At 45.8% G+C, this 22,642-nt stretch overlaps 1 protein-coding gene across 1 annotated transcript in view; it reads left to right on the plus strand.

Annotated features, from left to right (window-relative positions):
• The first annotated feature begins 412 nt into the window (after positions 1 to 412).
• LOC120034284 (potassium channel subfamily T member 2-like) overlaps positions 413 to 22,642 on the plus strand; it is a 63,520-nt gene continuing 41,290 nt past the window's right edge. The window contains exons 1-11 of the mRNA XM_038980788.1: positions 413 to 417; positions 602 to 650; positions 1,052 to 1,111; positions 4,759 to 4,833; positions 5,141 to 5,224; positions 5,675 to 5,769; positions 6,876 to 7,056; positions 19,411 to 19,575; positions 20,146 to 20,282; positions 21,021 to 21,084; positions 21,635 to 21,743. Of these exons, the coding sequence (XP_038836716.1) occupies positions 413 to 417; positions 602 to 650; positions 1,052 to 1,111; positions 4,759 to 4,833; positions 5,141 to 5,224; positions 5,675 to 5,769; positions 6,876 to 7,056; positions 19,411 to 19,575; positions 20,146 to 20,282; positions 21,021 to 21,084; positions 21,635 to 21,743 (1,024 nt within the window). The remainder of the gene's footprint in view (positions 418 to 601; positions 651 to 1,051; positions 1,112 to 4,758; positions 4,834 to 5,140; positions 5,225 to 5,674; positions 5,770 to 6,875; positions 7,057 to 19,410; positions 19,576 to 20,145; positions 20,283 to 21,020; positions 21,085 to 21,634; positions 21,744 to 22,642) is intronic.

The raw sequence follows: 22,642 nt of genomic DNA on the forward strand, positions 1-22,642 counted from the left end.
GAGTCCGCAGGCATACTGGCTGGGTTTGTACACTATGTTACAGAGTCTGCAGGCATACTGGCTGGGTTTGTACATATGTTACAGAGTCCTGCAGGCATACTGCTGGGTTTGTACACTAGGTTACAGAGTCTCGCAGGCATACTGGCTGAGTTTGTAGACTATGTTACAGAAGTCCTGCAGGCATAATGGCTGGGTTTAGTAGTCTATGTTACAGAGATCTAGCAGGCAGACATGGCGAGATTTTGTAGACTATGTCCCGAGGCCTCTGGATAGACCCTCTTTCTCACACAAAGCTGTAAATCTGCATTCATGTTATCTGCGAAAATTGATTGTGATGCTTTTTCACAGAGGAAGTCTGGCAGCTGTAGTTCACAACCACTCGCTTGTGAACAACATAATTACAAGAGGCGTTATGTCGTTGGATTGATCATATTTGAAAGGGAGTCCTTTTAATATTTGCCCCAGTTACATCTCCTTTTTCTTCTCCCTCTTCCTTTCCTTTTTCCTCTCCCTTCTTTCCTTTCCTTATTCCTCCTCTCCCTTCTTTCCTCTCCTCCCTCTGTGTCATGTATGATGTGCTCTCTTTGTTCTGTGTCTGCAGGTCTCTTATCATCTGGGTGAATAGGCCTCTGCCTCTGTGGGCTCTACAGGTCAGACACAATGTTGAACTGTCATATTAACAAGGCTGTCTGCACGCACACACACACACACACGCGCACGCGCGCGCGCACGCACGCACGCACGCAGGCAGGCACGCACACACACACACACACACACACACACACACACACACACACACACACACACACACACACACACACACACACACACACACACACACACACACACACACAGACATGCGAGCACACACACACACAGACACACACACACTCTCTCTGGTTTATTGCTTCACTTTAACTTCTTATTGATGGAGTTCAATCATCAAAATGATGATTCCACCCACTCTCTGTCTCTCTCACTCTCTATTGCTGTTACTACTCCAATCTTTCTCTCTTTCTTTCTCTCTCTCTCTCCTTTCATCTCTCTCCAGGTGCTTGTAGCTTTCATCAGCTTTTTCGAGACCATGTTGCTTGTGTATCTCAGCTACAAGGTGAGTGACTGTAAATCTGTTCCCTGTAAATGTACAGAATTATACTGACACCAGAGTTGCCAACTTAATACTGTAATTTTGCTGTAATGTATTTTACAGTACTATTTCCCTTACTGTAAAACAGATTACAGCATCCCAAAATTACAGTATTGCGCTGGTAACTCTGGTGCCAGGTCAATGCTGTAAATTTACAGTGAAATTCTCACTGAAATCTAAATGTAAGAAAAACTATTAATTTGTACGTAAAATAAATATATTTAAATTGATAACAATATCAACAACAAATTACACAAAATAATTGACTATTGAAGTAACAACAGTTAACACATATGTAACCAATTAAGAGCAGCACTACAACACTAATTTAAAAACAATATTGTTTGCCTGTGTGTGGGGGGTGTGGGGAGACAGAGACTAAGAGAGAGAGGAAGTTCAAATTGGGATTGGGTACAATCCTAGACCCATGATCAGGGTCAACTCTATTTGGGGTAAGGGTGTTCAGAGGCGGTGAAACACACAACGGGACAGTTTGGACAGTAGAGCATCCAGGAGAGAGAAGTCAGCGCAGAATCAGGTGTTCATCATGGGGCTCCGTAACAATCCTCTTCAGTTCTGATTTGTCAGCTCTTCTCACCCTTAGGACAAGCATAGAACAATACATCATAGAATGAGAGACAGAGAGCACCAGGGATGTTACCCTGAGGGTAACAAGATAGGTGACATGGGACATATGTGTACTTACCTCACTAGAGGTCATTCAAACGGAGAGCCCAGTGAACCCAATCACACAGGGTTGTGACATCTGAGAACACTGTGTCCCTGTGTTGTTGCCGTTCATGCTCTCCCCATTGAGTAGACTGTATCAAGGTGACATCTAGATGGCTACCAATATTAGTTATTTATTGTGTAGGCTACTATCCCACTTGAAATATAATCCTGGGACAGAATAAATTGGCCACTTTACTAGCTACCGCCGGCAACACTGTGTTACAGCTGCTCAGTGGCAAACACCTCGATACAATACAGGTGCAGTGCTCATTCAAATCCGCTTTGGTGGCTCGCGACTGGTGTAACGGCCCACGACGTGGTTTATGTGCAAAATTCAGCCTGTCAATCAGGAAAAATAAACGTTGCGCAGGTAATAATATGGGTAATATATTTTGAACTGCTAGAAACAAACCATTATCTCTGTAGTAACGGTGAAAACATAACAGTCACTAATCTGTGCTCAGTTTATTCTCTATGGCACTCAGAGGCTGTGGTGTACCTAAAAGCCTATAATCACAACAATTATTATCTGGGTTGTGTCAACTTGAGCTAGCTAACTAGCTGGCTAGATAGATAGATAGCAAAAGTTAGCCAGCTAGCTGGCTAAATTAGCTAAGAAAAATTGCAGTAATTCAACTTTGGCTAGCAATAAAATACTTATAAACAAGTCAAGGTACCTACCCAGAAGCTGCTGAAAATATTCTTCCACTTCACAGCCGCTTCAAGAAGATATTTACTAAAATAGTAATGTGTCTCACCCGACAGGTTGGCGCCTGAAACTGATCATTTGAATCTACAGTAGGCATAAGCTATCAGTGTAAAAAAATACAATATGTTAGAGTAATTTTTACAGGAAGCTTCCAATTACAGTCAATAACATTATTTTTGACCTGTTCACCGGACCTGTTACCTTGTCCCGGACCTGCTGTTTTCGACTCTCTCTCTCTACCGCACCTGCTGTCTCTAACTCTGAATGATCGGCTATGAAAAGCCAACTGACATTCACTCCTGAGGTGCTGACCTGTTGCACCATCTACAACCACTGTGATTATTATTATTTGACCCTGCTGGTCATCTATGAACATTTGAACATCTTGGCCATGTACTGTTATAATCTCCACCCGGCACAGCCAGAAGAGGACTGGCCACCCCTCATATCTTGGTTCCTCTCTAGGTTTCTTCCCTAGCCACCGTGCTTCTACACCTGCATTTCTTGCTGTTTGGGGTTTTAGACTAGGTTTCTGTATAGCACTTTGTGACATCGGCTGATATAAAAAGGGCTTTTTAAATAAACTTGATTGATTGATTGATTATTTTTCATCATTTTACCATAATACAGTGCTATCTAATGCTGTAAAACACATGTACTGTATTTTACTGGGAGTTCTACAGTGTTTTAGTGTTGAGATTACAGAAACGGAGTCCCTTCACAGACACTGCTGGAGATGGATAGCTATTTTGGTGCCCCACAAAACAACAAGCCTCAGTCTGTGTATGTTTATGTAGCTACATGTGACATGTCCTGGGGGAATGTACTTTATATCTCATCATTTGATCCTTTGATATATCCTTTGATATACAGTCTAGATTAAGCATATATCTGAGCAGGGCCGTCTCCAGGCATAAGTGACGTAAGCGGTTGCTTAGGGCCCCCGGTACCCACATTTGTTTTGGGGGGGTGGGACTCAGTCGGGGTCTCAAATTACTGTTGAGAGTTAGAATAGTAGAATACACAAAGTGCAATATTAAAATGTGGTTGTGTATCAGCAGTTTTTCTATTGTTATGTCAGTTACTGACTGTCACTCAATTCACCAGGTCAGCTAACGATTGTTAGATTGGTAAGTTAGTCTAGCCAGCTATCTAAACTTGTAGTAGGCATAATCATGGCCGAATACCGACCAAGCACGCAGGGCATGTGCCCAGTGGCCCTGACCTCCAAGAGGCCCCCATTGATTTTGTTGGTCACTTTCACTCAGATATCATTAACATGTGTAGAATTGCATGAAATGTGTTATAAAAATTGTTAAACTTCTCTCCGCGCCATGGCAAAATATGTAGAATTGCAGAAAGCTTGCTTTAAAACTGCACAATTTTATCTACTCACCCTGTCAAAATGCCTTGTAGGAAATTAACTTTAAAACTTAAATTCAAGAGGGGGGGCTGTCAAGAGGGGGGCCACTACAATGTTTTGCCCACTTGGTGGGGGGGGGGGGCAACCAAATCGCGCTTAGGACCCCGAAAAGGCTCGGGCCGACCCTGTATTTGAGGAGCCTCAACAGGCTCTCCCTATTGAATGATGCATGAGAGTGACTGGGATAAAGGAATCCCCCCCCAGAGAGAGGCAGCATGTGATCTGATCCCTTCCCATGGAGGGTTACCCAGCATCCCTGCTCTTTGATGTACGTAGCAAACTGGTGGCGTGTCTATTGGTCTGTGGAGCTGTCACACCATGGCTCACACTGCCTAGCCGGCTACAGTGTCAGTCAGGGGGCGAGGAGGAGGTGGAGGTTTTAATGCTTAACCTCATCGATATCTCTGTGGACATACACAAGGCCTGGCTCTGGCTGTCCACCCACACACAAACCAGGTCTCCGGTTAGCTATAAGCAAGCTGTGGCTGAACACATAAAAAAGTAACATGATATTTGACATCTTAATTGTACAAGAAGCTTACAGACTGAAACCTGAGTAATGCCTCCTTTTTAAGTGGAAGTGAACAGGTAGCAAAGGAGAGGCACCCTTGTCCGTGTCCGTGTTCAACAGGGTAAACGTGGCCATCTCATTCACAAATCCAGTCAAAGGAACACTTTATCTGGTAATCCCCGGGGTTGCCATGACAATGGAGTTTCTCTGACCTCTGTGTGTTGTTGTGTTTCCAGGGCAACGTTTGGGAGCAAGTGTTGCGTGTTCCCTTCATCCTGGAGATGATCAGTGCGGTTCCCTTTGTGATCACTGTGAGTCCAATCAAACGCATGCATTATGGAACATTATGCCTTGTGAGCAATTTGTTCTTTGATCGTGTTGTACAGTAGTTTCAACCCCGTACAGGGAATACATTTCACACAATATATAGGATGTTGCATTCGTGTGCTCAGTAAGACCCTCTGCCCTATGTTGCTGCTGCAAAATGCTCCTTCCCCCACTGGCTATTTTTCCCTTCTCACCAAACTTACAAAAGATATGGACCTTTGATGAGGCATGATGATGAATAAATGCCGTTAGCACTCACCAAAACACAGATTAAATCTCTTTCTCCTTCAGGTGATTTTGCCCTCCCTCAGAAATCTGTTCATCCCTGTGTTTCTCAACTGCTGGCTGGCCAAACATGCCTTGGAGAACATGATAGTGAGAAAATACATATTTATTGCTCAGTTTATGTCACTCCATCTCTCCATCTCACAACTGTTCTCTCAGGTGTCTCTTTATCTCATCTCTTCCATTGTTTCTTTCAGATTAAATCTCTGCACCTCTTAAAAACATTGCACTGTTCTCTCTTCCTCTTTATACCACAAGTTTTGACTCCCACTCATTCTTAAAGATGTAAGTGCATGTATTCTCTATTATTTTCTTGTATAATACACATCATATTCCTTTTGTCCTTGTCCCTCAATTATCTTTGTTTTCTTCTCTGGTTTTTGGGACATTATGAAGATGCAATGGCTTTGCACTTATCCTCCCCACATCACAACACTATCTTTTTCTTATCACCCTACTCTCTCGCTCTTTGCCCATGTTTCTCTCTCTCTCTCTCTCTCTCTCTCTCTCTCTCTGTCTCTCTCTCCTGCTGTGTTTCAGAATGATCTGCACCGGGCCATCCAGCGTACTCACTCAGCTATGTTCAACCAGGTCCTCATCCTAATCTGCACCCTGGTCTGCCTCATGTTCACCTGGTGGGTCACCACAATCACTGCTAGCAATCACTGGGAGGAAGAGGGGGGTTTTCCTCTACTTGAGCCCAATGGCAGGTATAGGAGTGATGTAGCAGTATTGAGAGGTTGGTAGAGGCTAGTTTTGAGTAATAGCCCAGGCTGATATAGCGTAATATTAGGTCCTGGAGGTCTGAAAAGCTTCCTGGATGAGACTGGCTGACCTTATCACTACTGACAGCACAGTTGACTCAACTGGCCCTTCAGCTCTGGGTAAACACACACTAGTCATATACACACAGTGCACAAACACGTTGCACACACACTGTCGACAGATGTGCATGCCCGCACACACTACACATGCACACATGCACACACACACACACACACACACACACACACACACACACACACACACACACACACACACACACACACACACACACACACACACACACACACACACACACACACACAGTAGTTCCCTCTGGTCTTCTCATGCTTACTTCCTCCTTCCCACCTGTCCATCTCTCTCTCCTCCTGTTCCTCCCCTCCCCCTCTGACTCACCTCTCAATCCCCATCATAATTGGCTTTCTCCTTAATCTCTTCCCCTTCTACGTCAACCTCTCTTCACCTCTCCATCACCTCCATCCTTCTCTTATTCTCTCTTCAACAACTCTCCTTCCTACTGTCCCTCTTCTCCCTCTTCCCCTCCACCTCCCCCTCCTCCATCCACATCCTCCTCCTCCACCTCCTCCTCTCCTTCCTCCTCCTCCTCCACCTCCACCACCTCCGTCCTCATCCTCTCCATCCTCCCCCTCCTCCATCCACATCCTCCTCCTCCACCTCCTCCTCTCCTTCCTCCTCCTCCTCCACCTCCACCACCTCCGTCCTCATCCTCTCCATCCTCCCCCTCCTCCATCCACATCCTCCTCCTCCACTTCCTCCTCCTCCTCTCCTTCCTCCTCCTCCTCCTCCACCTCCACCACCTCCGTCCTCATCTTCTCCATCCTCCACCTCCTCCTCCACATCCTCCTCCTCCATCTCCACCTCCTCCTACACCTCTTCCTCCTCCTCCTCCGCTTCTTCCTCCTCCTCCACCTCCTCCTCCTCCTCCACCTCTCCTCAGTATATGTGGGATCCAGCACCTAGAGCGAGCAGGAAACAACCTGACTCTGTTTGACTCGCTCTACTTCTGCGTGGTCACCTTCTCTACTGTGGGCTTCGGTGATGTCACGCCCCAGATATGGCCTTCTCAGCTGCTAGTGGTCATCATGATCTGTGTGGCGCTCATCGTGCTTCCCATACAGGTGAGGCGATAATCACAATGCTGCTGTTGTTGTTGTTTTCATTGTATTTTTATGGATCATTTGCTTGTGCTATTTTCCAGTATTTCTCCCTGATGTATTCTCCGCACATAGGGCTGAGGGGAGAATCCGACTGAACAATAATATTGTACATCAGATATCCAAATTACACAGAAGAGCATAGTGTCACTGTTTCAGTGAATCTGTCATTTCCTGCCCATAGTAGTATCCTTCTCCTCTCCCCATGTCCCATTACTGTCATTTCAGTTGTGATAATAGGAACCTTTTATGTGTGTGTGTGTGTGTGTGTGTGTGTGTGCGTGTGTGTGTGCGTGTGCGTGTGCGTGTGCGTGTGCGTGTGTGTGGTCTGAGCCGCTGTACTGTTGTGCTCTGGGAGACATGTTTGAGCAGGACAGGAAATGGCACACAGAGCCATGTAGCCCTCTCACTCCCTCTCCCTGTCTTTCATCCATAAATACCCCCTGACATTTACTGGCTGCCCAACACCTCCTCACCCCCTCTGAGTGTGTGGGTTTCAGCCGTGTCTGCTGACAGGGAGAGGAGAGCCTCCAGTCTCGCTCCCTGCCACCCAGCCTGTCTGATGCATGGGGATGCCACAGAGCACATTAACATGCAGTCCGCCTCTTGGTTCAAATATAACTGTTTATCACTATTATCAATACCCACCTACTGTCTATCTATCACTACCTCAACCCACCTACTGTCTGTCTATCACTACCTCAACCCACCTACTGTCCGTCTATCACTACCTCAACCCACCTACTGTCCGTCTATCACTACCTCAACCCACCTACTGTCTATCTATCACTACCTCGACCCACCTACTGTCTATCTATCACTACCTCAACCCACCTACTGTCCTACTATCACTACCTCAACCCACCTACTGTCTATCTATCACTACCTCAACCCACCTACTGTCTATCTATCACTACCTCAACCCACCTACTGTCTTTCACTATCACTACCTCAACCCACCTACTGTCTATCTATCACTACCTCAACCCACCTACTGTCTGTCTATCACTACCTCAACCCACCTACGGTCTGTCACTATCACTACCTCAACCCACCTACTGTCTAAATATCACTACCTCAACCCATCTACTGTCTACATATCACTACCTCAACCCACCTACTGTCTGTCTATCACTACCTCAACCCACCTACGGTCTGTCACTATCACTACCTCAACCCACCTACTGTCTATCTATCACTGCCTCAACCCACCTACTGTCTGTCTATCACTACCTCAACCCACCTACTGTCTATCTATAACTGCCTCAACCCACCTACTGTCCGTCTATCACTACCTCAACCCACCTACTGTCTATCTATCACTACCTCAACCCACCTACTGTCTATCTATCACTACCTCAACCCACCTACGGTCTGCCTATCACTGCCTCAACCCACCTACTGTCCGTCTATCACTACCTCAACCCACCTACTGTCTATCTATCACTACCTCAACCCACCTACTGTCCGTCTATCACTACCTCAAACCACCTACTGTCTATCTATCACTACCTCAACCCACCTACTGTCTATCTATCACTACCTCAACCCACCTACTGTCCGTCTATCACTACCTCAACCCACCTACTGTCTATCTATCACTACCTCAACCCACCTACTGTCTATCTATCACTACCTCAACCCACCTACGGTCTGCCTATCACTGCCTCAACCCACCTACTGTCCGTCTATCACTACCTCAACCCACCTACTGTCTATCTATCACTACCTCAACCCACCTACTGTCCGTCTATCACTACCTCAAACCACCTACTGTCTATCTATCACTACCTCAACCCACCTACTGTCTATCTATCACTACCTCAACCCACCTACTGTCCGTCTATCACTACCTCAACCCACCTACTGTCTATCTATCACTACCTCAACCCACCTACTGTCTGTCACTATCACTACCTCAACCCACCTACTGTCTATCTATCACTACCTCAACCCACCTACTGTCTGTCTATCACTACCTCAACCCACCTACGGTCTGTCACTATCACCTGCTCAACCCACCTACTGTCTACATATCACTACCTCAACCCACCTACTGTCTACATATCACTACCTCAACCCACCTACTGTCTGTCTATCACTACCTCAACCCACCTATTGTCTGTCTATCACTATCTCAACCCACCTACTGTCTTTCACTATCACTACCTCAACCCACCTACTGTCTTTCACTATCACTACCTCAACCCACCTACTGTCTGTCTATCACTACCTCAACCCACCTACTGTCTTTCACTACCTCAACCCACCTACTGTCTTTCACTACCTCAACCTACCTACGGTCTGTCTATCACTACCTCAACCCACCTACTGTCTGTCTATCACTACCTCAACCCACCTACGGTCTTTCACTACCTCAACCCATCTACTGTCTTTCACTACCTCAACCTACCTACGGTCTGTCTATCACTACCTCAACCCACCTACTGTCTGTCTATCACTACCTCAACCTACCTACGGTCTGTCTGTCACTACCTCAACCCACCTACTGTCTGTCTATCACTATCTCAACCCACCTACTGTCTTTCACTTTCACTATCATTACCTCAACCCACCTACTGTCTTTCACTATCACTACCTCAACCCAGCTACTGTCTGTCTATCACTACCTCAACCCACCTACTGTCTTTCACTACCTCAACCCACCTACTGTCTTTCACTACCTCAACCTACCTACGGTCTGTCTATTACTACCTCAACCCACCTACTGTCTGTCTATCACTACCTCAACCCACCTACTGTCTATCACTACCTCAACCCACCTACTGTCTGTCTATCACTACCTCAACCCACCTACTGTCTATCACTACCTCAACCCACATTCTGTCTTTCACTACCTCAACCCATCTACTGTCTGTCTATCACTACCTCAACCCACCTACTGTCTATCACTACCTCAACCTACCTACGGTCTGTCTATCACTGCCTCAACCCACCTACTGTCTGTCTATCACTACCTCAACCCACCTACTGTCCGTCTATCACTACCTCAACCCACCTACTGTCTATCACTACCTCAACCCACCTGCTGTCTTTCACTACCTCAACCCACCTACTGTCTTTCACTACCTCAACCTACCTACGGTCTGTCTATCACTGCCTCAACCCACCTACTGTCTGTCTATCACTACCTCAACCCACCTACTGTCTATCACTACCTACCTACTGTCTGTCTATCACTACCTCAACCCACCTACTGTCTGTCTATCACTACCTCAACCCAGCTACTGTCTATCTATCACTACCTCAACCCACCTACTGTCTATCTATCACTACCTCAACCCACCTACTGTCTATCTATCACTACCTCAACCCACCTACTGTCTATCACTACCTCAACCCACCTACTGTCTATCACTACCTCAACCCACCTACTGTCTATCACTACCTCAACCCACCTACTGTCTGTCTATCACTACCTCAACCCATCTACTGTCTGTCTATCACTACCTCAACCCACCTACTGTCTATATATCACTACCTCAACCCACCTACTGTCTGTCTATCACTACCTCAACCCACCTACTGTCTGTCTATCACTACCTCAACCCACCTACTGTCTGTCTATCACTACCTCAACCCACCTACTGTCTATCTATCACTACCTCAACCCACCTACTGTCTGTCTATCACTACCTCAACCCACCTACTGTCTGTCTATCACTACCTCAACCCACCTACTGTCTGTCTATCACTACCTCAACCCATCTACTGTCCGTCTATCACTACCTCAACCCACCTACTGTCTATCTATCACTACCTCAACCCATCTACTGTCTGTCTATCACTACCTCAACCCACCTACTGTCTGTCTATCACTACCTCAACCCACCTATTGTCCGTCTATCACTACCTCAACCCACCTACTGTCTATCGCTACCTCAACCCACCTACTGTCTTTCACTACCTCAACCTACCTACGGTCTGTCTATCACTGCCTCAACCCACCTACTGTCTGTCTATCACTACCTCAACCCACCTACTGTCTGTCACTATCACTGCCTCAACTAGAGGTCTTTACGGATATACCCTAACCTGATCTACCCGAGATCCGACAGGTAACAGGTCGGATCCAAAATTCTGTAGTTGATCCTCGGATCCCCGGTCAGATCACGCTCGGTGGACACAGACCTCGGATCTATCTGAAAATATGTGAAATACCAACCAGATACAAAATTATATAATTAAATTAAAAAGCCTGATAAAAATAAATATCCTCAATAAATCACATTTGCTACGCATGGCAGTTGGTTCAGTCAAAAGCATTAATCTATCTCCTCTGTCTGTCTGCTTCTCTCTCTGTCTGGCTTAAACATTGTTTCAACTGGGCCCTCACTGTTTCCTGCTGCCAATGAGCTCGGAACAGACACAGCTGTATTTGCGCAAGGGAGAAGTGTGCAGGTAGCCTATTTTATGATGTTTCCACTGGAGATCTGGGATCAGCAACATCTATTTCACACCGAGGCGCTGTGGTTACTTAGGCCTATTGAGAAGGAGAGTGTTGGAAATATTTTTCAAATACAGTGAGGAACTATTGTCATTCGCAATGGATGTAAAACACTCTGTTGATTTTCTGTGTGAGGTGACGAAAAAAATACTTTGAGAATCTCCACAGCTCATCAGTGGTGGTGAGTTAAGAAAATCAGAAATACTATTAGACATCCCAAATGGGAACTTTTATAGGCCTAGATTTGCGCGCAGGGCAGGTATTTCTATGCAAGATCAAGCAAAATATACCAAAATATACCCTCTATCACTACCTCAACCCATCTACTGTCTATCTATCACTTCCTCAACCCATCTACTCTCTATCTATCACTTCCTCAACCCACCTACTGTCTTTCGGTATTACTACCTCAACCCACCTACTGTCTTTCACTATCACTACCTCAACCCACCTACTGTCTATCACTACCTCAACCCACCTACTGTCTTTCGGTATTACTACCTCAACCCACCTACTGTCTTTCACTACCTCAACCCACCTACTGTCTATCACTACCTCAACCCACCTACTGTCTTTCACTATCACTACCTCAACCCACCTACTGTCTATCACTACCTCAACCCACCTACTGTCTTTCACTATCACTACCTCAACCCACCTACTGTCTTTCAATATTACTACCTCGACCCACCTACTGTCTTTCACTATCACTGCCTCAAACCACCTACTGTCTTTCTATCACTGCCTCAACCCACCTACTGTCTTTCAGGATCACTGCCTCAACCCACCTACTGTCTTTCACTATCACTACCTCAACCCACCTACTAGCTTTCACTGCCTCAAACCACCTACTGTCTATCTATCACTACCTCAACCCACCTACTGTCTGTCACTATCACTACCTCAACCCACCTACTGTCTTTCACTATCACTACCTCAACCCACCTACTGTCTTTCACTATCACTACCTCAACCCGCCTACTAGCTATCACTGCCTCAACCCACCTACTGTCTATCTATCACTACCTCAACCCACCTACTGTCTGTCACTATCACTACCTCAACCCACCTACTGTCTTTCACTATCACTACCTCAACCCACCTACTGTCTGTCACTATCACTACCTCAACCCACCTACTGTCTTTCACTATCACTACCTCAACCCACCTACTGTCTGTCACTATCACTACCTCAACCCACCTACGGTCTGTCACTATCACTACCTCAACCCACCTACTGTCTTTCACTATCACTACCTCAACCCACCTACTGTCTATCTATCACTACCTCAACCCACCTACTGTCTGTCACTATCACTGCCTCAACCCACCTACTGTCTTTCACTATCACTGCCTCAACCCACCTACTGTCTTTCAGGATCACTGCCTCAACCCACCTACTGTCTGTCACTATCACTGCCTCAACCCACCTACTGTCTTTCACTATCACTACCTCAACCCACCTACTGTCTGTCACTATCACTACCTCAACCCACCTACTGTCTTTCACTATCACTACCTCAACCCACCTACTGTCTATCTATCACTACCTCAACCCACCTACTGTCTGTCACTATCACTACCTCAACCCACCTACTGTCTTTCACTATCACTGCCTCAACCCACCTACTGTCTTTCAGGATCACTACCTCAACCCACCTACTGTCTTTCAGGATCACTGCCTCAACCCACCTACTGTCTGTCACTATCACTGCCTCAACCCACCTACTGTCTATCTATCACTACCTCAACCCACCTACTGTCTACATATCACTACCTCAACCCACCTACTGTCTTTCACTATCACTACCTCAACCCACCTACTGTCTACATATCACTACCTCAACCTACCTACTGTCTTTCACTATCACTACCTCAACCCACCTACTGTCTATCTATCACTACCTCAACCTACCTACTGTCTTTCACTATCACTACCTCAACCTACCTACTGTCTTTCACTATCACTACCTCAACCCACCTACTGTCTGTCACTATCACTACCTCAACCTACCTACTGTCTTTCACTATCACTACCTCAACCCACCTACTGTCTTTCAGGATCACTACCTCAACCCACCTACTGTCTGTCACTATCACTGCCTCAAACCACCTACTGTATTTCACTATCACTGCCTCAAACCACCTACTGTCTTTCACTATCACTGCCTCAAACCACCTACTGTCTTTCACTATCACTGCCTCAAACCACCTGCTGTCTATCTATCACTACCTCAACCTACCTACTGTCTTTCACTATCACTACCTCAACCCACCTACTGTCTATCTATCACTACCTCAACCTACCTACTGTCTTTCACTATCACTACCTCAACCTACCTACTGTCTTTCACTATCACTACCTCAACCCACCTACTGTCTATCTATCACTACCTCAACCTACCTACTGTCTTTCACTATCACTACCTCAACCTACCTACTGTCTTTCACTATCACTACCTCAACCCACATACTGTCTACATATCACTACCTCAACCCACCTACTGTCTGTCTATCACTACCTCAACCCACCTACTGTCTGTCTATCACTATCTCAACCCACCTACTGTCTTTCACTATCACTACCTCAACCCACCTACTGTCTTTCACTATCACTACCTCAACCCACCTACTGTCTGTCTATCACTACCTCAACCCACCTACTGTCTTTCACTACCTCAACCCACCTACTGTCTTTCACTACCTCAACCTACCTACGGTCTGTCTATCACTACCTCAACCCACCTACTGTCTGTCTATCACTACCTCAACCTACCTACGGTCTGTCTGTCACTACCTCAACCCACCTACTGTCTGTCTATCACTATCTCAACCCACCTACTGTCTTTCACTTTCACTATCATTACCTCAACCCACCTACTGTCTTTCACTATCACTACCTCAACCCAGCTACTGTCTGTCTATCACTACCTCAACCCACCTACTGTATTTCACTACCTCAACCCACCTACTGTCTTTCACTACCTCAACCTACCTACGGTCTGTCTATTACTACCTCAACCCACCTACTGTCTGTCTATCACTACCTCAACCCACCTACTGTCTATCACTACCTCAACCCACCTACTGTCTGTCTATCACTACCTCAACCCACCTACTGTCTATCACTACCTCAACCCACATTCTGTCTTTCACTACCTCAACCCATCTACTGTCTGTCTATCACTACCTCAACCCACCTACTGTCTATCACTACCTCAACCCACCTACTGTCTATCACTACCTCAACCTACCTACGGTCTGTCTATCACTGCCTCAACCCACCTACTGTCTGTCTATCACTACCTCAACCCACCTACTGTCCGTCTATCACTACCTCAACCCACCTACTGTCTATCACTACCTCAACCCACCTGCTGTCTTTCACTACCTCAACCCACCTACTGTCTTTCACTACCTCAACCTACCTACGGTCTGTCTATCACTGCCTCAACCCACCTACTGTCTGTCTATCACTACCTCAACCCACCTACTGTCTATCACTACCTACCTACTGTCTGTCTATCACTACCTCAACCCACCTACTGTCTGTCTATCACTACCTCAACCCAGCTACTGTCTATCTATCACTACCTCAACCCACCTACTGTCTATCTATCACTACCTCAACCCACCTACTGTCTATCTATCACTACCTCAACCCACCTACTGTCTATCACTACCTCAACCCACCTACTGTCTATCACTACCTCAACCCACCTACTGTCTATCACTACCTCAACCCACCTACTGTCTGTCTATCACTACCTCAACCCATCTACTGTCTGTCTATCACTACCTCAACCCACCTACTGTCTATATATCACTACCTCAACCCACCTACTGTCTGTCTATCACTACCTCAACCCACCTACTGTCTGTCTATCACTACCTCAACCCACCTACTGTCTGTCTATCACTACCTCAACCCACCTACTGTCTATCTATCACTACCTCAACCCACCTACTGTCTGTCTATCACTACCTCAACCCACCTACTGTCTGTCTATCACTACCTCAACCCACCTACTGTCTGTCTATCACTACCTCAACCCATCTACTGTCCGTCTATCACTACCTCAACCCACCTACTGTCTATCTATCACTACCTCAACCCATCTACTGTCTGTCTATCACTACCTCAACCCACCTACTGTCTGTCTATCACTACCTCAACCCACCTATTGTCAGTCTATCACTACCTCAACCCACCTACTGTCTATCGCTACCTCAACCCACCTACTGTCTTTCACTACCTCAACCTACCTACGGTCTGTCTATCACTGCCTCAACCCACCTACTGTCTGTCTATCACTACCTCAACCCACCTACTGTCTGTCACTATCACTGCCTCAACTAGAGGTCTTTACGGATATACCCTAACCTGATCTACCCGAGATCCGACAGGTAACAGGTCGGATCCAAAATTCTGTAGTTGATCCTCGGATCCCCGGTCAGATCACGCTCGGTGGACACAGACCTCGGATCTATCTGAAAATATGTGAAATACCAACCAGATACAAAATTATATAATTAAATTAAAAAGCCTGATAAAAATAAATATCCTCAATAAATCACATTTGCTACACATGGCAGTTGGTTCAGTCAAAAGCATTAATCTATCTCCTCTGTCTGTCTGCTTCTCTCTCTGTCTGGCTTAAACATTGTTTCAACTGGGCCCTCACTGTTTCCTGCTGCCAATGAGCTCGGAACAGACACAGCTGTATTTGCGCAAGGGAGAAGTGTGCAGGTAGCCTATTTTATGATGTTTCCACTGGAGATCTGGGATCAGCAACATCTATTTCACACCGAGGCGCTGTGGTTACTTAGGCCTATTGAGAAGGAGAGTGTTGGAAATATTTTTCAAATACAGTGAGGAACTATTGTCATTCGCAATGGATGTAAAACACTCTGTTGATTTTCTGTGTGAGGTGACGAAAAAAATACTTTGAGAATCTCCACAGCTCATCAGTGGTGGTGAGTTAAGAAAATCAGAAATACTATTAGACATCCCCAAATGGGAACTTTTATAGGCCTAGATTTGCGCGCAGGGCAGGTATTTCTATGCAAGATCAAGCAAAATATACCAAAATATACCCTCTATCACTACCTCAACCCATCTACTGTCTATCGATCACTTCCTCAACCAATCTACTCTCTATCTATCACTTCCTCAACCCACCTACTGTCTTTCGGTATTACTACCTCAACCCACCTACTGTCTTTCACTATCACTACCTCAACCCACCTACTGTCTATCACTACCTCAACCCACCTACTGTCTTTCGGTATTACTACCTCAACCCACCTACTGTCTTTCACTACCTCAACCCACCTACTGTCTATCACTATCACTCCCTCAACCCACCTACTGTCTTTCACTATTACTACCTCAACCCACCTACTGTCTTTCACTATCACTACCTCAACCCACCTACTGTCTATCTATCACTACCTCAACCCACCTACTGTCTATCACTACCTCAACCCACCTACTGTCTTTCACTATCACTACCTCAACCCACCTACTGTCTATCACTACCTCAACCCACCTACTGTCTTTCACTATCACTACCTCAACCCACCTACTGTCTTTCAATATTACTACCTCGACCCACCTACTGTCTTTCACTATCACTGCCTCAAACCACCTACTGTCTTTCTATCACTGCCTCAACCCACCTACTGTCTTTCAGGATCACTGCCTCAACCCACCTACTGTCTTTCACTATCACTACCTCAACCCACCTACTAGCTTTCACTGCCTCAAACCACCTACTGTCTATCTATCACTACCTCAACCCACCTACTGTCTGTCACTATCACTACCTCAACCCACCTACTGTCTTTCACTATCACTACCTCAACCCACCTACTATCTTTCACTATCACTACCTCAACCCACCTACTAGCTATCACTGCCTCAACCCACCTACTGTCTATCTATCACTACCTCAACCCACCTACTGTCTGTCACTATCACTACCTCAACCCACCTACTGTCTTTCACTATCACTACCTCAACCCACCTACTGTCTGTCACTATCACTACCTCAACCCACCTACTGTCTTTCACTATCACTACCTCAACCCACCTACTGTCTGTCACTATCACTACCTCAACCCACCTACGGTCTGTCACTATCACTACCTCAACCCACCTACTGTCTTTCACTATCACTACCTCAACCCACCTACTGTCTATCTATCTATCTATCTATCACTACCTCAACCCACCTACTGTCTGTCACTATCACTGCCTCAACCCACCTACTGTCTTTCACTATCACTGCCTCAACCCACCTACTGTCTTTCAGGATCACTGCCTCAACCCACCTACTGTCTGTCACTATCACTGCCTCAACCCACCTACTGTCTTTCACTATCACTACCTCAACCCACCTACTGTCTGTCACTATCACTACCTCAACCCACCTACTGTCTTTCACTATCACTACCTCAACCCACCTACTGTCTACATATCACTACCTCAACCTACCTACTGTCTTTCACTATCACTACCTCAACCCACCTACTGTCTATCTATCACTACCTCAACCTACCTACTGTCTATCTATCACTACCTCAACCCACCTACTATCTATCTATCACTGCCTCAAACCACCTACTGTCTTTCACTATCACTGCCTCAAACCACCTGCTGTCTATCTATCACTACCTCAACCTACCTACTGTCTTTCACTATCACTACCTCAACCCACCTACTGTCTATCTATCACTACCTCAACCTACCTACTGTCTTTCACTATCACTACCTCAACCTACCTACGGTCTGTCACTATCACTACCTCAACCCACCTACTGTCTTTCACTATCACTACCTCAACCCACCTACTGTCTATCTATCTATCTATCTATCACTACCTCAACCCACCTACTGTCTGTCACTATCACTGCCTCAACCCACCTACTGTCTTTCACTATCACTGCCTCAACCCACCTACTGTCTTTCAGGATCACTGCCTCAACCCACCTACTGTCTGTCACTATCACTGCCTCAACCCACCTACTGTCTTTCACTATCACTACCTCAACCCACCTACTGTCTGTCACTATCACTACCTCAACCCACCTACTGTCTTTCACTATCACTACCTCAACCCACCTACTGTCTACATATCACTACCTCAACCTACCTACTGTCTTTCACTATCACTACCTCAACCCACCTACTGTCTATCTATCACTACCTCAACCTACCTACTGTCTATCTATCACTACCTCAACCCACCTACTATCTATCTATCACTGCCTCAAACCACCTACTGTCTTTCACTATCACTGCCTCAAACCACCTGCTGTCTATCTATCACTACCTCAACCTACCTACTGTCTTTCACTATCACTACCTCAACCCACCTACTGTCTATCTATCACTACCTCAACCTACCTACTGTCTTTCACTATCACTACCTCAACCTACCTACTGTCTTTCACTATCACTACCTCAACCCACCTACTGTCTGTCACTATCACTGCCTCAAACCACCTACTGTCTGTCACTACCTCAAACAACCTACTGTCTATCTATCACTGCCTCAAACCACCTACTGTCTTTCACTATCACTGCCTCAAACCACCTACTGTCTTTCACTATCACTGCCTCAAACCACCTACTGTCTTTCACTATCACTGCCTCAAACCACCTACTGTCTTTCACTATCACTACCTCAACCCACCTACTGTCTTTCACTATCACTGCCTCAAACCACCTACTGTCTTTCACTATCACTGCCTCAAACCACCTGCTGTCTTTCACTATCACTACCTCAACCCATCTACTGTCTGTCCATCACGAATTACACTAATATAATTCTTCCCATCTGTAGTTTGAGCAGCTGGCCTTCCTGTGGATGGAGCGGCAGAAGTCTGGGGGGAACTACAGCCGATACCGAGCCCAGACGGAGAAGCATGTGGTGCTGTGTGTCAGCTGCCTCAAGATAGACCTCCTCATGGACTTCCTCAACGAGTTCTTCGCTCACCCCAGACTGCAGGTCTCTCCAAAAAACATTAACTAGGGCAGGGATGGGCAACTTTGATCGGGGTGGGGGCCACAAAAAATCTGATCTCATCATGAGGGGCCTCAGTGACTCGCTGGTCTGCGTACCCACATCTATATCCACACATGCAGTCATGCAGTCAGAGCCGACCCTAGCCTTATGGGGGCCGTAAGCAAAATGTTGGTCCCCCCTTTAGCTACCCTCCCCTCTTGACAGCAGAGAAAAAAAAGCAACGTTTTAGAGTTAATTTCCTGCAATTCTACACAGTTTTCCATTGGGAAGATGAGATGTGACTAATGTGTGTGTGCGTGTATTCATGTGTGTGTGCGTGTGTGTACATCTCTGTAATCCTCTCCAGGAGCTGAAGCAGCTGAGGTTAAAACAGGGGATTCAATCAGCATTAGCATAGATCAAACAGCATGTTTTATTTTCAGGAGCAGCTGGGTGAGGGTGTGTACGTGTCTTCATAATTGACTGAGTGTGTGAGAGAATATTTGTGTGAGACCCTCTCTGCCCTCCCATTAACCCCAGTGTGTGTGTGTGTGTGTGTGTGTGCGTCTATAGGACTACTACGTGGTGATCCTGTGCCCAGCAGAGATGGATGTCCAGGTGCGGAGGGTCCTCCACGTGCCCCTGTGGGCACAGAGGGTCATCTACCTGCAGGGCTCCGCCCTCAAGGACCAAGACCTCATGAGGGCCAAGTGAGTCCCCTGCATCGGGCCCCCACTCAGGCGCCCCAAATCACAGCCATGCTACAGGGGCCCCAAATCACAGCTATGTTACAGTGAAAGGGAAAGGAAGGGGGATACCTAGTCAGTTGTATAACTGAATGCATTCAACTGAAATGTGTCTTCTGCATTTAACCCAACCCATCTGAATCAGAGAGGTGCGGTGGGTTTCCATAATCAACATCTTTGGCGGCCGGGTAACAGGTTAACTGCCTTGCTCAGGGGTCAGAACGACTGATTTTTACCTTGTCAGCTCGGGGATTCGATCCAGCAACCTTCAGTTACTGGCCCAACGCTCTAACCACTAGGCTACCTGCCGCCCCTCCAGGGGCCCCAAACCAAGACATGCAACAGGGGCATATCTCATAGGCTATGTTTGACAGTTATCAGGGCAGATAGCAGTTACAGTACTCTTTATTTGCTGTTAAATAAAGACAGCAAATAAAATGATTGTATTTTCTCCTCCTTGTCTCTTCTGCTCCCCTGGTAGTAACTCGCAGTGAAGTAGTGTGTGTTTGAAGGACAAATGTATTGTTCTATTGTCCTGTTCCTCCTTTGTTCTCTCTCAAAAACATGACAACAACAACATCCACCCCCTCTCTCTCTCCTCTCATCCTTTCATCTCCTGTTCCTCTCTCCTCCTCCTGCCTCTATCTGACCTGTGTCCTGTCTTGGCCTGACCCCTCCTGCTGCTCTACTAACTGGCTGTAGGATGGACGATGCTGAGGCCTGTTTTATCCTCAGTAACCGATTCGAGGTGGACCGCTTCGCTGCTGTACGTTCCTCAATCTCCTTTTAATACTTTTAATCTCCACGCCACCCTCCTTCTTTTCCTGTCCTCTACTCTTCTTTCCCTCCTTCACAGCTTTCTCTCTCTACCTCTACTATATTTTTTATAAAAATGTAAATGATCATGCTAAGAACTATTTCACAGCAATTATTTATCTTCTTATTTTACCCTGCCTCCTATTTTCCTCTCTGCGTTGCCGTTCTTCACACACTGTTTCACACCTGTGACATAATTACGGGAATTTGAGGGAATTTTACTTTCTGGTGTGGCTATAGGCGGTTAGTTCTGTTGAAAGCTCCGTGCCCTAGTTGAAGAGGCTTATCAGGGGGATTATATATAGAAGAGATACAATCTGTGACTGTGGTGGAGCTACTGGTGCTGCTAATGATTTGAGTCTCTTTCTTGCTACTCTATCCCATCCTCCCTTCCTCTCTCTCTTTCTCTCTCTCGCTCTTTCTCTCTCTCTCTCTCTCTCTTTCTCTCTCTCTCTTTCTCTCTCTCTCTTTCTCCCTCACTCTCACTTTTTCTCTACCAGGATCACCAGACCATTCTAAGAGCCTGGGCGGTGAAAGACTTTGCCCCAAACTGCCCCCTGTATGTCCAGATCCTCAAACCTGAGAACAAGTTCCACGTCAAGTTTGCAGGTCAGAGCATTGAGTGTGGGATTCGTTGGGATGGCTGAGCGTGTGCATGCATAGTATGCGCATGTGTGTTATACATAATGGGGCCAATGTGTGACATTGGGATAAATATTTTCAAATGGTTTAAAAAAATAAATAATGTAGTTTCACATTTGTACTTAGAGGAATAAAAGGTAATATATGCAACTTGGCCCATAACTCCACCTACACAACAACATAGACCTAGGACTATACCTCCTTTAAGCAGGGTTCATACACACATTGGCAAGTCAAATTCAAGGACTTTCGGGGACTTTTTCAAGTACTTAATTGTAATTTTCATGGACCTCAATGTTATACAATTGTATATGTTATATAATTGTACTTATAGGGCCTAATATAGAACCCTCCCTCCCCCAAAAAAGCTAGCAAAAAGTGTCAATAAAGTAGACCATTACCACTAAAAACAATGCATTTTTTTAGGCCTTGCAAATGCATTGATATTCAAATTATTATTACATTATAAAATATGTGAGAATAATGTGGACATTGCCTGACTAAATAAATTGGATGCATGCATGGCGACTTTTCTGTAGCCTATGTGGCCGACGCAGATGTAGATGTTGTCATCATCATAATAACCGCACATGGTTTTACAGCAACAGAGTAGTGCAATGCAACACCCTTCAATTGAAGTGGCGGGAAACAAACGAAAGTGACCACATCTCTCACAAAAACTGATCAAAAATGAAATCACAGATAATGAATTATGAGGGAGCAGGATAACTTATAAATTGTCTACAATAATTACAAGGACTTTTCAAGCACAGAACTGAGGAAATGTCAGATTTTCAAAAAAACATCTTTTTTTTTAAAAAATCTGAAAACATGAACTCATTACCTTGATGCTTTCACTGTTAAAT

The sequence above is a fragment of the Salvelinus namaycush genome, chromosome 41 (assembly GCF_016432855.1).
Source record: "Salvelinus namaycush isolate Seneca chromosome 41, SaNama_1.0, whole genome shotgun sequence".
NCBI lineage: Eukaryota > Metazoa > Chordata > Actinopteri > Salmoniformes > Salmonidae > Salvelinus > Salvelinus namaycush.